This window comes from Erythrolamprus reginae, chromosome 6 (assembly GCF_031021105.1).
Source record: "Erythrolamprus reginae isolate rEryReg1 chromosome 6, rEryReg1.hap1, whole genome shotgun sequence".
Classification (NCBI taxonomy): domain Eukaryota; kingdom Metazoa; phylum Chordata; class Lepidosauria; order Squamata; family Dipsadidae; genus Erythrolamprus; species Erythrolamprus reginae.
In genome coordinates, this window is record NC_091955.1 from 61,082,122 (window position 1) to 61,099,187 (window position 17,066).

At 38.7% G+C, this 17,066-nt stretch overlaps 2 protein-coding genes across 2 annotated transcripts in view; both read left to right on the top strand.

Annotated features, from left to right (window-relative positions):
- The first annotated feature begins 1,693 nt into the window (after window positions 1–1,693).
- Window positions 1,694–17,066, top strand: part of LOC139169584 (retinoic acid-induced protein 3-like) — a 168,900-nt gene continuing 153,527 nt past the window's right edge. Inside the window, exon 1 of the mRNA XM_070755978.1 lies at window positions 1,694–1,706. The gene's annotated coding sequence lies outside the window, so the exon portion shown is untranslated. The remainder of the gene's footprint in view (window positions 1,707–17,066) is intronic.
- LOC139169008 (matrix Gla protein-like) lies at window positions 6,966–14,606 on the top strand. The gene is made up of 3 exons (XM_070754796.1): window positions 6,966–7,112; window positions 10,526–10,598; window positions 13,952–14,606. Exons 1-3 carry the CDS (start codon window positions 7,046–7,048, stop codon window positions 14,079–14,081), a joined length of 270 nt encoding a protein of 89 aa, XP_070610897.1. The 5' UTR covers window positions 6,966–7,045; the 3' UTR covers window positions 14,082–14,606.

Here is a 17,066-nt window from a genome sequence, read left to right on the forward strand (position 1 = left end):
AAATCTACAGTGGTACCTCTACTTATGAACTTAATTCATTCTGTGACCAGGTTCTTAAGTAGAAAAGTTTGTAAGAAGCAGCAAGTTTTCCCATAAGTATCAATGTAAAAGCAAATAATACGTGCGATTGGGGAAACCACAGGGATGGTGGAGGCCCTGTTTCCTCCCAGGAGATTCCTAGAGAGACCCCACGGAGACTTCTCCCCGTCTTTTCCAGCCCTGTTTCCTTCCAGGAGATTCCTAGAGAGGCCCCATGAAGGCTTCTCCCTGCCTTTTCCGGTTACAGTTTCAGAGGCTCAGATTTGTAAGTGGAAAATGGTTCTTGAGAACAGGCAAAAAAATCTTGAACACCTGGTTTCTATCTAGAAAGGTTCGTAAAACATGAATGGAGTTCAGAGAATCCAATTTTTTGGACGTTGCTGTTCATCATGCAAAGTGTGTACAAGCTGTAAAACTAGCCATGAAAGCTAAATGCCAAATTTTATCAAACTGCTCATTCATCATTGGTGGGCCTGGCAAAGACTGTCCATAAACAGGTAGGGTTTTTGCAGTATTTAATAAAATATACTTATTCAAAATATTTTGTGCAGACTGTTCTGCAAATATCCAATAATATGGGAATGCATATTATTATCATAAGATAGTTCATGCAGACTGGCTAACAGCTGGCATGAAAAGCAACTGCAATCTGTCCACACCCTATCATAAAATACCATGTATTTGGCACCAATAGAAGGGATTAGAAGATTTGCAATTGGTGTAAATATTATGCATAGAGTATGGGTTGTGTTGTGGCCAACATTCCAGAAATACAGTTATTGAATACATTCGGAGCAAAATATTTTTATACTTTGCCCTCAGAGAAACCATTAAATCCTTGTATGCTGATATGGCACTAGTGTGTCTTCTGAAAAATGAATGGTATGTATGCAATATGAACTGAGATCTTTCAGCAATCTTCATGGACTTACCAGAAGAAAAGCAGCTGTAAAAAGGGCATGATGCCAATTCCATAAGGGGATTACAGTTCTACACTGTGAATACACTGTATCAGCAAAGAAGCATATATTCCAAACTTTTCAAAAGTTGTGAACCACATCAGAAGCAGGGAACCTATAGTATGTGTGGACAACACTGACAAATGCTACCATTTGTAATTCAGCAACATCTAGATGGCCATTGGTTCTTCATCACTAGTCTACATGAGCCATCTCCATCTGCTAAAAGGATCCCACAGGAATAGTATATTACAAGAGAAATCCACTTCTTGTTTCTCTGTCCACATGTATTTTGGTCCCCTTCCATCTAACTTGACTTCACTTTAAGTTCCATTTTGGTCTAAGGCAGTGTTTCTCAACCTTGGCAACTTGAAGAGATCTAGACTTCAATTCCCAGAATTCCCAAATGCTGGCTGGGGAATTCTGGGAGTTGAAGTCCAGATCTCTTCAAATTGCCAAGGTTGGAAAACACTGGTCTAAGGAACAGACTAGAGTATTCTGTGCCCTGAAGATCAATTTAATTAAGATGTTCAACAGACCTTCAACAGACCTTGAAGCACCCTAAATCCTAACTAACCGATATAGTTGGAAAATATTGTGAAGCATGATTTCTGTCCATGTCATCAGAATTCCTATCAGTACAAATATAACAAGTCTCTTCTGTTTTTGGTTTCTTGTCCTTAGAAAAATCTATCTAACACAGTCAAGGCATAGCCTTGAATTAGTACTTGTTTTGAGATCTTCAAAATACTGTGTGTATTTTATGTACTGCACCTTCGAATATACTTTTTAATGAATATCATACCAGAAGGAGAAGGAATGGGCAAATGATGACATTTCACAATGCATACTCCAGTCCTTTTAATATATGAGATCACATGCAAGTGTTAAGGGTACAACTTGCATCTTAATATTATGATGCACAATTGGTCTTTTTGATTTCTGCCTATTACAGACACCATACATGCAAAGCATTTTCAGAATATACACTGTTCACCTTCACTGCAAGTTCTGTAATCAGCCCATTTTTCCCTCCAGCACTTTCTCTCAAAGACTGAATATATAAAGTGGAAAGTTAATTGGGTTTAGGGGATTGCCATAACATGCATTACTGAGTGAAACTAATTTAATCATGTATAAGAACCTGTTTTAAGTGAAATGTAACCTCTTTTTGGTCCTTCATGCAAAAAAAGATGGGGGACTACTGTTTTAGACAAAGTTTGGGATATCATCTAAGGTATAATACTTAGACCTGTGCTGAAAATTATATTGAGGAAATGCAATACTGATCAATTTCTTGGACTTGTAAAACCATTTGACATCGGGGTATATAGTAAGTATCTCTCCTCTCCTCTTTGATCAACCTAGAAACTGATGCTGATTGTCTATTTTTGACTTATGGTGTTCTCATAGTATCCTAGCTTATCTTCTCTATTGTTTCACATTCTTATGCATAAAACCATTGAGGTAGTTTGCACAGAGTTTTGGTGAAGGGATTACAAATATGGCAATGATACTGTATAGCTAACTCTAATGCTAACCATCTCATCAATACTCTTTTTTTTGCCTAATGTTGGTAATAAGTATTGAAATAGAACAAGATTAGAAAATTTATTAGAATATTTGGAATTCATTTTTCAAGTTTCATAAATCAGTTTCCTTTTCTTTAAAAGATAGTCGTTGGGAATTAAATATGTTGCAAAATGTGAATGATTTTTCATGCATGTCTTGTGTACATGTCTGTGTATTATAATATACCAGAGTGGCTTTCTTCAATCTGCTATCCTATCTGGGGAATATGCAACCTAACACATCTGGAAAGCATCAGCCTGGGAAACCCTTCAACGTTTGTCTCAAGATGACTGGAAACCACAAATGCCCAGCATTTTCTTGTCTCTGTGCTCAGTTCCATGCAGGGTTCAATGCAATCCATGAGTCTTAATAGTTGGGTAAGATTAAGTGATTATCTGGACAAACTTTTCTAAAGTGGCCAAAGATTCCTTGAGCCAGCAAATGCCGAGCAGTTATTAATGATGCTATTGTTGAATGTACTGAAATCCAACGCTTTTAATAGAACATTTCTCAACACAATTTTTTTTTTGGAAGTCATCATGTCCTCTTGGAAAAACTATTCAAAACTCAAAGTAACAAAGGAACTAAAATGTTTATAATTGTATGATCTGCAATTTATTTCAAAACAATTAAATTTTAGGAGCTTGAAACAGTAATGCACAAGCCTTAATTCAGTTTATCAACAGGAAATGAAGAATCGTTCCAAAATACCAGTCTCATTGGCTAGTTCACATGATTTCACAATTTAGCTTTGGTTTGCCTAACATAAATTGTGCTAATCTATAAACCATTGCTGGCCAACTAAAATAGGTCCCTTCACACAGCAGGCTAAATGTTCAGATGAATGAGACTCATTATGAATCATGACTTAGTACAATTCATGAAGCAATGATTTGTTTCACTTGATTATTTTCAATTCTTAAGACTCAAGTAAGACTCAATTGTATCTGGGTTCACAAAATTGGCTGACACAAAAGTAAGCACATTATGATTTGGAACCCAACACCAGTGGGGCTGGATTATTATTATTATTAATTCTCGAGCACCACTGGCTGGATTTTACACAATTTGCTGGTCAGTTGTGGGGCAGAAGATTTCAGCTTTTAAAAAAATACACATTCTGTGTTCAACTCTCTTTGCTAGTTCTTCTAAGCCTTTTCTAATCAGTTATGGGACAGAAGGGAGGAATTAGCTCATTACAGGCAGAATCGTGGCAGTCCCAAATTCTGAGTGGGTGCCCAATTTAAGCCAGTGTTTTATAAACTTATAGTTGGCTTCCCCATCCAGCACGAGATGAGATAGGTGGCGCTCACCCAACCAAACCAAATTAAATCAAAACACTGATCTAAGCCATTATTTATTCAATTCAATTGATTCAATTTTTATGCCGCCCAATTCCCTAGGGCAGTGATTGCGAATCTACAGCTATATTTGCTGGCACGCGAGCCATTGCCCTAGCTCATCTCCAACATGCTTGTGTGTGCCAGCCAGCTGAATTTTGGCTCGCACAGAAGTTCTGGGAGGCGTTTTTGGCTTCCAGAGAGCTTCTGGGTGGAGGAGGGTGGAGGAGTGGTATGGGTTTCCTCCGTGCTCCACAGGGAACCCTAAATCCCAGCTGCTTATTCGGACAGAGTATCAAAGAAAGAGCTTGCAAGCCAGAAGGGTGAAACACGAATCTACTGGGCCCACCAGAAGTTGGGAAAGAGACCATTTCCAGCCTCCAGATGGCCTCTGGGGGAGGGGAGCTGTTTTTGCCCTCTCCAGACATTGAATTATGGGTGTGGGCACTCGCACATGCACAATAGCGTGCATGCACGCTCTTTTGGCACCCAAGGAAAAAAAGATTTGCCATCCCTGCCCTAGGGACTCTAGGTAGCACAAAAGGAGTCCAAAGCTGTATGTCAGATAAAATGAAGAAATGCTAATGATGTAAGGAAGCACTGTCAATACTCTTCTGGTGCAAGTATTCCTGGAATATCAAAGATACCATGAAGGAAATAGGTGAAAACTATATTCCTCAAATACACCAGTGGTATGGGTTTCCTCCATGCTCCACAGGGAACCCCAAATCCCAGCTGCTTATTCAGACAGAGTAACAATGAAAGAGCTTGCAAGCCAGAAAGAGCGGGGAACATCATTAGCACCTGGTTAGGGCTGAAAAGAAACATTCGGAGCAAGTAGAGAAATGGGAAAAAACTTGCAAAGACTTATGGCTTGGAAAACATTCTTCGCAGAGAGGAACAATGAAAGAGCTTGCAATCCAGTAAGGGTGGAAACATTGTTAGCACCTGGTTAGGGCTGGAAAGAAACTTATTTGGAGCAAGTTAGAGCAATGAAAAAAACCTTGCAAAGACTTAGGGCTTGGAAAACATTCTTTGCAGAGAGTAACAATGAAAGAACCTGCAAGGTAAGAGCTGGGAAGATCGTTAGCACCTAGTTAGGGCTGGGAAAAAAGCTTTTTCTAAAAAAAACTCCCCTACATTCAGAATACAAGACACACCTAAATTTTCAGCCTCTTTCAGGGAGGAAAAAGGTGTGTCTTATGCTCCAAAAAATATGGTACCTTCTTGAACAGTGTAGCTATTACATGTACACTATAATGCTTAGTAGTTGAGTTAAATCCCAAGGAATCATGATACTTACACAATATCAGAGGTGGGTTGCTCCCAGTTTGGACTGTTTCTATAGAACTGGTAGTGGGAATCCCCCCCACTCACCAAACCAGGAGTGATCGCCAGCTGGCCACACCTCCTGAACCAGCTCTCTCAGCAGCCCTGTAGGCACCACCATCTTGTTTTTGTCTTCTGTGCACATGCAGAAGCTGCTTTTTGGTTCTGTGCATGTGCAAAAGCTGAGTTTTCAGTACTGTGCTCACATCCACGTGGCACAGGAAGAAGCGAGCCGGCAGTGAAGTAGGTTAGAACCCACCCCTGGGCAATATCAACACAACATCCAAATCTGAATATCAGAGGAGCATGCACTTTCTGCCATGTAACCAGCTGATGCAGGTTTGTTTGTTTGTTTGTTTGTTTGTTCGTTCATTCATTCATTCTGATTTGATTTGATTTGATTTGATTTGTATGCCGGCCCTCTCCGTAGACTCGGGGCGGCTAACAACAATAATGAAACAACATGTAACAAATCTAATATTTAAAATAATTTTAAAAACCCTTATTTAAAAAACCGAACATACACACAAACATACCATGCATAAATTGTATAAGCCTAGGGGGAAGGGAATATCTCAGTTCCCCCATGCCTGACGACAGAGGTGGGTTTTAAGGAGCTTACGAAAGGCAAGGAGGGTGGGGGCAATTCTGATCTCTGGGGGGAGTTGGTTGCAGAGGGCCGGGGCCGCCACAGAGAAGGCTCTTCCCCTGGGTCCCGCCAAACAACATTGTTTAGTCGACGGGACCTGGAGAAGGCCAACTCTATGGTACCTAACTGGTCGCTGGGATTCGTGCGGCAGAAGGCGGTCCCGGTCCGATGCCATGAAGGGCTTGTGGTTGTGCACCTTTAACCAGCGTCTTATGTTAACATTTCTGCCAAGCCTAAAAAAGTCATAGTTTTTAATGTACGGAAATCCAAATTTCCAATCCTGAGGCAAGTTACACATTCGTTTTTAGTAAGTGGAGTTGAACTTGGTTAAGAGTTACAGTTAGAAAACTTAAAATGACCAATGTTGTGTATATAAAATGAAGCTGTGTGCTTGGGCTTTTTGGTGTAGCATAGTATATAAATAAAGCATGCTGTCATAAGATTTTCCCCATGGTTTCCTCTGTTGGGCTGAAGGAAGCAAAGGCTTGGCTTAGAATAGCAGACTCCTAGGCTCATGAGATAATGGCAGTGGTGGAAGCATTTGCAGATTATTTTCTATATGTTTCTCACCTCCCCACCTTTTTTTTTTACAAGTTTAAAAATAAAACCTGGCAATAATTCACTGATGTAATATCTTCCTCATTCATTATTTAGATTGCATTGTTTTAGAAAGTTTTGGCCATCCATTCTGCTATATCTTAGCAGAGAAATCATGGGCCCTCAAAATGGCAAAGGATTGAACATTTTGTCACTACAAACTTTCTTACATCCCACGAACCCCAGAAAGCTTTGGATCTTCAACTATTTATCTTCCGCCCATTCTGAAGGAATGTTCCTTTTCAGCAGAAAGTTTGTCGTTTGCTTTTTGTTTTGAAATACATTTGTGGGAGTCCTTGGAATTCTTTGAAAATGTCAGGAGCTTTTAGCTTAAGGCAAATGTGCCAGAAGCAGATGTGGCCTTTATTTTAGTCCAAATGAAAAATTTTTGAATTAGAACCAGGAGTCAAGAAAGAGGGCCAGAGATGTCTTGGGTGTGGACCTGTTGTATGTAGTCACAGAATATAAGTGGCGGCTGAAAGGCAAGAGCTTGTAAGAAGTTACCGGATTTTTCAGGAGAAGCTCAAGCAACAGAGAAAAATTATTAGGAAAAGCAGAATATGATGAATCTCCAGATGCTTCTGCTGTTTGCCTTGCTGCTGACTGTCCCCTGCTGTTGTGAAGGAGGTAAGGAAATATGACATATAAGCTATGATCTTCTCCAATTCAGACCTACAGTATTTCTCCATATGTTATCTAGATCAGTGTTTCCCAACCTTGGCAACTTGAAGATATTTGGACTTCAACTCCCAGAATTCCCCAGCTAGCGAATGCTGGCTGGGGAATTCTGGGAGTTGAAGTCCAGATATCTTCAAGTTGCCAAGGTTGAGAAACACTGATCTAGATATTAGCAGTTGGATCCTTAACATGAGATCTGCTCTAGTAAATCTGAAAGAAGCCTTGACTTTCTCACTTAAGAAAAGTGATACACACACCTCAGTACAACATACATCCCATCAACATTTGAGCAGTCTCTTTCTCTTATGAGGAAAAAGAACCTGATATGTTCAGATTATTTAGTATCAAGATAACATTCACAATAGATTTATATCCAAATCCCTTCTTTCTGACATTTTAAAATAGACATTTTTTTAAAAAAAAAATGCTTGATAGATTGAATAGATTTTTTGTGCCAATGTATACAGTAGTCCCTCGCTATACCGTGCTTCACCTACTGCGGCTTCACTTCATCGCGGGTTTTCAAGAAATATTAATGAGAAAAATCATTCGTGGATCTTCGCTGGTTCGCGGGTTTCTGAGGAAGTCGATCGGCAGATTTAAACAGCCTGCCGAACTCGATCGGCAGGTTTTTCAAAAAAAATATATCTAAAATTGTAAATACTGTATTTAAATACTGTATCTAAAATAAATACTGTGTGGGAAGGGTTTATAAACACTTAAAACAATGAAAACTTACCAAACAATTACAATATAAATACTTAAATAAGTACTATCAGTCGATAAATTCCCCATCGCGGATTTCACCTATCGTGGCCGGGTCTGGAACGTAACACCAGCGATAGGTGAGGGACTACTGTAAAAGAAAATAATTCCTCTTACATAATTCTTCAGCTTTAAAATTTAGAATACAGAACAAAGAAAGCATATCATATAACTTACACAAATAGGATTATTTAGAAAGCCCTGAAAAATGTAAACTGCTAAACAGTTTTCTGAGTATATTTCAAAAAACCGTTTAAAAATGGTTTAAACACCGATTTGCCAATAAATACTTTTTACTGTAAAAACAAGCACTTGTTCTGTTTTGTATGTTGTGCCTAAATGGGTGGGGATATAATTTCTCTGAGTTATACTAGATAGCTCATGCTATCATATCTTCTTTTAAAGCTCCATCCAACACTGTGGATGAAGGTAAGTAATTCCCCATTACAAATCCTAATAGATCTGGTGTGTGTATGGGTAGAAGGAGATGATTAAAGATAGATAGATAGATAGATAGATAGATAGATAGATAGATAGATAGACAGATAGATAGATAAAGATAGACAGACAGACAGATAGATGTATTTGCTTATCTATTGTTCATTTGATGCCTGTTTTTTATTGACCTCTTTAGAAAAGATACTGAAAAATTATTAGAGAGAAAAACTTAACTAATATCAACAAATATTAACAAATCAAAGCACTATTATACCATCGAAAAAAATGACACAAGATTGATATAATAACAAGAAAATTAAAAGGTTGTATTTACGTATTAAATATGTAACAATTATTAAAAGGAAGATTTTCCTTTGTATATTAGACATAAGCTGCAAGCCAATTACACTACCCTTTAGGTGGTGCAAATCTTAAATAATGATACCAAACATGTTATGTATAAAGCAAGATGCTTTATTCCTTTTTCCTTTTTCTTCTTCTCTTTTCTTTTTCTTTTTCTTTTTTCTTTTTCCTTATGTGTATACAGTATATTGTCATCTTGTCGTTTTTTGTTATATGTTTTTAATGTATATATTTAATAAAATCTTTTTGAAAAAGAAAAAAAGGAAAGGGGTGACAATGTAGGCTGCCTGAGAATGATGGGACTCAGTTGGGGAAATAAGGTTTCCCTTCTTCCAATATGTTACCACTCCGTTGAACTAGATGGGGGAAAGTTAAGGGTTCCTTGATTTTCAATGTGTAGATCAATTATGGTGACAAATATTGCTACAGTTTATAATTTTTGAATTTTCAGAGAGCCAAGTAACACGGAGAAACATTATAGGAAAGCTTGTGGTCCCTAGTAGCTAACTTAACACACATCGCTTTTAGGTGTTAAAAGAGACCTGGCACAAACTCAGTTTGCCTACTAGTCCTACAATGAATAAATGTCCTATTGGCTAGACGCATAGGAATATTTTTGCCAGATAGTCTGGCAAAAACTAAGAAAAGTTCTCAGAACGTGGTGGCCAAGTCAGTCTGTTGCAGCAAAATAACTCACCTGGCATCTACCTGATTTATTGTAGCATAAACTTTGTGGAGTAGAGTTGCTTCCCCAAATACTATTTGACGAAGGCAGATCTAAGTCTATCATACAAGATCTCACAAGACTTCTCCATCTTTAAAAGGAGCGGGGAAGAAAGATGTGTCTGGCATACATTTTCTTTAGTCATTCAATTTAAATGATTTTTTCCCTCCAAAATACCACTGGCAATTTTTTTTCCATTGAAAGGTCTCAGCAATTCATTGACTATTCAAAATATAACCACAATTGAGTCCCGATTTTTCATTGTTAAGCAGGGCTATTATTACATGAGTTGCTCCCAGTTTTATAATCTTTTTGCGATGGTTGTTAAGAGAATCACTGCAATTGTTAAGTGAATCATATAGTCTGTCTGCCTATCTATCTATCTACCTATCTGTCTGTCTGTCTGTCTGTCTATCTATCTATTTATCTATCTATTTATCTATCTATCTATCTATCTATCTGTCTGTCTGTCTGTCCATCCGTCCGTCCGTCCGTCCGTCCTACCGATACCCAGCATGTGAGCCTTTGTTTGCAGTGCCCTGTGCTACAATTGCTTGTGAGAATATGCCATATGATTGTGGATGTCCCAGCTTCATTGGAGCATAGCTGGCCCTCTAACCTAATACAGACCTCCTAAATGCCAGTGTTCTGACTCCCCTGAGAGGTTTGGATGGTAGTGTCTTGGTTTCCTCGAATGTCTTACCAGCAACAATCTTGTCCAGATGCTACCACCCTGCTGTTACGGCCATAGCTCACTCTTCTGGTTGCCATGCTGCTGGCTGCACCGCTCCTGCACTGCTGACATTTATTTGCTATTACCTGAAAATGCCAATGTATTATTTATGTAGCTCTTTCCTAAAAGGTGGGTAAGGGAGGGTCCAAAAGGGTACAATTGGGCAGACTTTTTTGCCACTGCCTATGTGTCCTCGCACAAAAAGCAACTATTTGGGGTATGAAAAGGTTTGATAACCGAAACTAGAGCATAAGAGGAATTTTAACTTCAGAAATTATTTTGTGTTTGTCATCTCAGATGATTTTCTCATTTGTAAAAAATGTATTTTATCTACAACAGGGATTAAAATCGGTCAGGAAAAAGCAAATTCCTTTATTAGGAGACAGAAGAGGGCTTACCCATATTCTGAAAGGTAATGCAGATATGTGTCATTATTAATTCTCAATGTAACTGAGAAAAGATGAATGCAAAGATTATTAAAAGCATTGAAATGCCAGCATGCATGATTCCAAACCTACTGGAAATAAATGAATTCTTTTTTTGCTAAGGCTAATCATTGTGGGGAGGAGAAAGTGCTTTTTAAGTTGATATCCAGGGAAACTGATGTAGTACAGTGATACCTTGTCTTACAAACTTAATTGGTTCCGGGACGAGGTTCTTAAGGTGAAAAGTTTGTAAGACGAAACAATGTTTTCCATAGGAATCAATGGAAAAGTGATTAATGCGTGCAAGCCCAAAATCCACCCCTTTTGCCAGCCAAAGCACCCGTTTTTGCGCTGCTGGGATTCCCATGAGGCTCCCCTCCATGGGAAACCCCACCTCTGGACTTCTGTGTTTTTGCGATGCTGTGATTTCACTGAGGCTCCCCTCGCAGGAAAACCCCACCTCCGGACTTCCGTTGCCAGCGAAGCGCCCGTTTTTGTACTGCTGAGATTCCCCTGCTGGGATTCCCCTGCAGCATCACAAAACACGGAAGTCTGGAGGTGGGGTTTCCCATGGAGGGGAGCCTCAGGGGAATCCCAGCAGCGCAAAAACAGATGCTTCGCTGGCAACGGAAGTCCGGGGGTGGGGCATCCCAGCAGCGGCGATGGGTTTGTAAGGTGAAAATAATTTGTAAGAAGAGGGAAAAAAATCTTAATCCCCGGGTTTGTATCTCAGAAAGTTTGTATGATGAGGCGTTTGTAAGATGAGGTATCACTGTATTTCAGAAGCACTTATTTGGTGTGAATCAGTATACAGTGGTCCCTTGAGTTTCGCGGGTCCGACTTTCGCGGAAAGCCTATACCATAGGTTTCAAATAAATAAATAAATAAATAAATAAATAAATAAATAAATAAATAAATAAATAAATAAATAAATATTTTGAAATCCCGTGGTATACTCGTATTTTTTTTATTTTAAAAATGTATTCAAAGAAGCCGTCTTTAAATAAAAGCTCCGCTTCCACCCCACCCTCCTGATCTCTCCCCTTTAATTCTTGGAGCGTTGGTACGCTCCACTTGAAGCCAAGCCCACCCACTTAAGCCATCTCCCTTAGTGGTAGTGTCCGGCCTCCCAGCTGACCGGCCTGGAATCTCTGCTTCAAGTCCTGGCCTGGATCCCTCTTGCCTTGAGCTTCCCTTTCCCGTGCCCTGACCCTGAGCACCGGTGATGCCGCAGTCGCCTTCGGAGACACTGGCAGCGAGCACAGCAAAGCCCCCAGCTTGCTGTCCTGTTGCCCCTGCGGGTTCTGGGGATAAGTAAAACCAGGAATGGAGGAGGGAGGGGGAGGGAGGAAGGAAGGGAGCATCTCCACTTCACGGAAATTTGACTTTCGCGGGCGGTCTTGGAACATATCCCCCACGAAAGTCAAGGGAACACTGTAAATGCACGTTGACTCATTGCATACATTTTAGCAAATGGCACACAGCTGTTACAATCTCATGAATGCGCTCAATGTATGAAATAAATAAAGGGCAAGAATATGTTTAGATGTTATGTTTATCATATGCTATGGTTTTGCCTCTGTAATGGTTGGAGAAAGTTATACATATTCTGGCTTCTGGTACTACTGAAATGGCTCACGATGCCAATAAAAAAAACCTGCTTATTTTTTTTAAGTAAATCCAGAACTAAGGTTCTTCTCATCAGCCAACAAACCTCATGTTCCTTCCAGGAGCTGTTCTAGTCACTCAGATCTAGACTGCCATGATCTTATATCTCCTGTAGCATTGTAACATCTTGCTTCTGCCATGGTTTGGGGATAAAAAGAGTTTCTTTTGCAATTTTGAGCCACATGTTTTGCTTTTCACTTTTGCCCATGTTACAGAAACGTATGTTCTTCCTCCAATATCCATCATTTAGGCTTACCTGGGCTCCCTAATTTTTGGGGTCTCAAGGTTCAGCTTTTTGGAATAACCACTAATTCTCTGGCCACTGTTCCTAATCCTGAATGTCACCATTTTGCTCTAATTTACATGAATTTCTTTCTCCACCGTATAGTATTCAATCATTTTCTCAGTGGCATCATAACACTGGATCAGCTTTAGAAAATTAAGAAAAAATAAATTGCAAATTGATGTTATTTGTTACCAGGAAAATATTTTTTCTGCCGAATTTCAATTTGCTGAAAGAAAATTTGCTTTGGAAATTATTTCACAGGGGAAATAATTTTGAAGCAATTCTCCAAGAAAGAGTTCTGTATTCTTGCACTTATTTACTTCTGAAGCATTGAAGGCTGTGTGTGAATATTTGATTTTTCACTGTGTAAATCTCTCTCCAGTAATTTCAAAACCCTCAACGTTTCCCCAAAAGAAGACATCTAATACATTTTACCCCATTAGGCTTTTTCAGCAGGGGTACTATGTCAACTCCCTGGCAGAGTTCTTGAAGAATTTCTCTTTAAATTTCTCTTCCTTGACTATAAATTTTGTGACTAATATAAAACTTTGGTTTTTAAATTTATTAGAACATAAATTAAACTTATTTAAACCCAACTCCAGGTATAAGAAAGTCCCATTAAATCTCTCATCCATCAACTTTTTTAGAAACCCAAAACCTTTAACTTACTCTCAAACAGATTCTCCATCTATACTAACTTGTAGTTACATATTTATAAATATGTGGCTAAAATCTAACAGAGAGGTTATTGTAGTTTAAATGTAAAAATGTTTGGCAGGAATAAATTTAAACTCCCCTTTGTTTCTCCACGGACTAACACTATGTTTTAAAGGTGTTATTGTTTTTAAAAAACAGTAACTGTTTCTTAAAAAGAAACAAAGAAATTATAACAAAGAAAATTATGTTATTGTAATATATGCAATTTTAACCCAGTAACTGTTAAAATTGGATATATTACAATAACATAATTTCTCTGTAAATTATTGGTGAATAGGGGCATAACAAACACAGTAAGGTGTTTATTACGCTAGTAAAACTCATTTAGTGGCAGCAGATGACTTACCCATCAATTGTTTATCTCTGAATACAACTATATGAATTGGGAATCCTGGAACTGGGATAACTCAGGAGGTGGATTCATGATGCTATACTAATGGAGCAATGTATAAAGGCTTAGCGGATTCGTCTCTGACCTCTTATCCTAACCTAGTCAGTGGAATGAGGGGGATCAAATAAAGAAAGATTGGCTTACCTCATTTTAAAGGAAATGGCATCATTCACATTAAGATTTAAAGAAGGGATACAGTGCAAAGCTATGAAGTCAAGCCTCCAGCATAGTTTCACAGTATTACTGCTGTTTCCTTTGATCTTCTCCCTTTTCTTCAGGTACTATGAAATGTTCAAGTCCCCAATGGAGATGAAGCAAGAACAGTGTGAGCATTATGCACCCTGTAACTACTACTCTGAAACAGTGGGATTTCCTACAGCATATCGCCATTACTTTGGGAGCCTCTGAATATAATCATTTCTCATCCATCCGGGACATCTGCAAGGACAAAGAGTGACTGGTGCAGGGCAGCTTAAGAAAAACAAAAATAGCATCTTGTTTTTATTTCACTAACAAGAGTTTAACAGCAATATATTCACTTTAAAGGCACGAAATAAGTACTTTTTATTTTCTGAGGACCAAGTAAGTACTAGCAAAGTCTGCTAGTAATTCGATAAATCCCAATATTTTTTGAAACATGAGTGACATTTCTTGGAAAGGAAAGGCAAAAATTTATTAAGACAATTGGAAGTGGAGGATCACTTCTGGGCTAATCTAATGGTAAAATTTGTAATTCCATAAAGAGATGCTAAACGTTCTCACATTTCAAACTGCAATATGATAGAAGGAATGAGGGTGGAGGGTATTATTGACAAGGTTTTTCTTGTATCAATTCATAATTTTTATATCAATTCATCAATGCATAATTATGTTTTTGTCCTCATCACAGAAGCATTTTAAATAAAAAAAACAAATACGGTACAAAATTTTTATGTATTCTGCAAGCATTTCAAAAAACATATTCTTCAACTATGCTGAGGATATTTCATTTCATTTCATTTCATTTTATTGGATTTGTATGCCGCCCCTCTCCGCAGACTCGGGGCGGCTAACAACAGTAATAAAAACAACGTGCGACAATCCAATACTAAAAACTAAAAACCCTTAATTTAAAACCAATCATACATACAAACGTACCATACATAAATTGTGGAAGCCGCGGGGGAAAGAATATCTTAATTCCCCCATGCCTGACGACACAGGTGGGTTTTAAGAAGTTTGCGAAAGGCAAGAAGGGTGGGAGCTATTCTAATCTCTGGGGGGAGTTGGTTCCAGAGGGCCGGGGCCGCCACAGAGAAGGCTCTTCCCCTGGGTCCTGCTAAACGACATTGTTTAGTTGACGGGACCCGGAGAAGGCCAACTCTGTGGGACCTAATTGGTCGCTGGGATTCGTGCAGCAGAAGGCGGTCCTGGAGATAACCTGGTCCGATGCCATGAAGGGCTATTCTCCTTAACTGTAATGGGATTAAACATGTTCATGACTAGGATCAAAATATAATACAGTATAGTGATGCAAATGTAAAGGCTTGTTTTGGCTTTTTGTTCCCTTTATTACCACTATTTTGCTGACAATATATGATTATTTCATTTAATGACTAAGGAAGGATGCTGAAATATGGATTTAATTTAAAATATTCTTCTTACACTTCTAATTTAGAAGAAATGTAGTCATGGCTATTGCACTCATGTAAGTATATGGGGGGAAAAAGCATCTGAAATGTCCTTAATCATGTGGCATAAACAAAGATGTTTATTAATGTTCTGTCGAGCTCTCTGGTAGAATCCTCCCAAAAATTCACAGGTACAAATTTCAGACACACACACGTTTGAAAATTCAAAACAATGTTCTTTATAATGAAAATTCACTTAAACCAAGCCCTCTTTTGGTATAGCAAAGAGCACTGGTCTCCAAACAAACTGGTAATTTGTACAAGTCTCTTATCAGTTCTGTGATATTTACCTTGCAGCTGTGAGGCAATTCACAGTCCTTCACACTTTGCTCTGGTTTAGTTTCAAAGCAGGGAAAAATCAGCACACAAAAAGTCAAAGTCAGTAAAGCAGTCATGAAACACAACAAACGATTAGATAATCCCCCACAATGGCCAAACCCACAGGCTGCTCTTTATAGCAGCCTCACTAATTACCACAGCCCCACCCAACCACAGGTGGCCTCATTTTCTTTGATAATAATCTCTCAGTTGTTGTTGCCTATGCATCGCTCTCCGCATGCGTGGCTGTATCATTAACTCTTGCTCTGAATTCAAGGAGGAGCTAGATAATTGATCTCCTTCGGAGATGTCTGCCACAATTTCCTCCTCCCTGTCACTCATGTCTTCTTGGTCAGGAGCCTTCATCAGCAGATTCCACCGGGGGCAAAACAGACCTGCAGCATGTGGATGTCTCCCCCACATCCACAGTCCTTGGGGCAGGAGCTGGGCCAGAGCTAACCACAACAATTAAGAATTATGTCCAGCAGAATATTCACCAGGAAACATTGCATAGGATGCAGAGAACATCTGCTTTAAAATACACTGAAATAAGGACAACAGATTAATGGGGAAGAACCACTTAACCCGATTACATTTCTAATGGTTTGTCTTCAGTCAATTTGTCAATTTCCCTTAATGAAACACAACTGGAAGATGATGAAAAACAACCTTGAGCAATGGCCAACGTAGGGAATTAAAAAAAGTTATCAAGGAAATACAACTGGCATAAAGGAGGAAGAGGGATTTAAATGAGATGATAGTTATATACTGATAAGGAGAAGAATGGTAGGACGATTTTGCTATAATGAGACATTCCTTAGTTTAATGTGCTGTACGGGAAGGTTTCTATGAAAACAAATCCAGCAATTTCAATTACTGGTAGGGAATGTTGTAACCAATTGCCAATAAATCCTCTCTTCGTGGGGTTGCATTAGAAATGTATATGCTAGTTACCTCCTAAACACAACCCTCCCCCCTGAATTCCAAGTTCAAAGTCCGAAAACTATATTTCTTAAACAAATGTTTCTTTGTTGCTTCTCTAGAAGCAAAATCTTCTGGAGTAGCTTTGCTACTTCAAGCTTTAGAAGCTACTACAAGCTTTTCTTGTATCAACCTAGCATCTGAGGGCTTTTTAATATGTTTATTTTCAAGTTCAAGAATTAGCACCTTTCTGCTATTCATTAAAGCAGCCTGTTGTTTTATGTCTTAATAAAAGGACTAGAACATATTTCCAAATTATTTTTGAAGCACACTATCATGCAATCTCTTCCATCCAAAAACTTCTACAGATATATTCATACCTTATGCTGAAATATTTGACAGTCTAAACACAAAAATGAGAAAGATACAAATATAAAATATGTCATTTGTCTAGGATTGTCCTAAGAAATCAGGTGCAAGGAAC

Bases quoted from the DNA above. Each gene is read 5' to 3' on its own strand.
- LOC139169008 (XM_070754796.1), top strand. From the start codon at position 7,046: ATGATGAATCTCCAGATGCTTCTGCTGTTTGCCTTGCTGCTGACTGTC. The intron at 7,113-10,525 runs GTAAGGAAATAT...TATCTACAACAG, and splicing joins CCCCTGCTGTTGTGAAGGAG to GGATTAAAATCGGTCAGGAA. The intron at 10,599-13,951 runs GTAATGCAGATA...CCTTTTCTTCAG, and splicing joins GCTTACCCATATTCTGAAAG to GTACTATGAAATGTTCAAGT.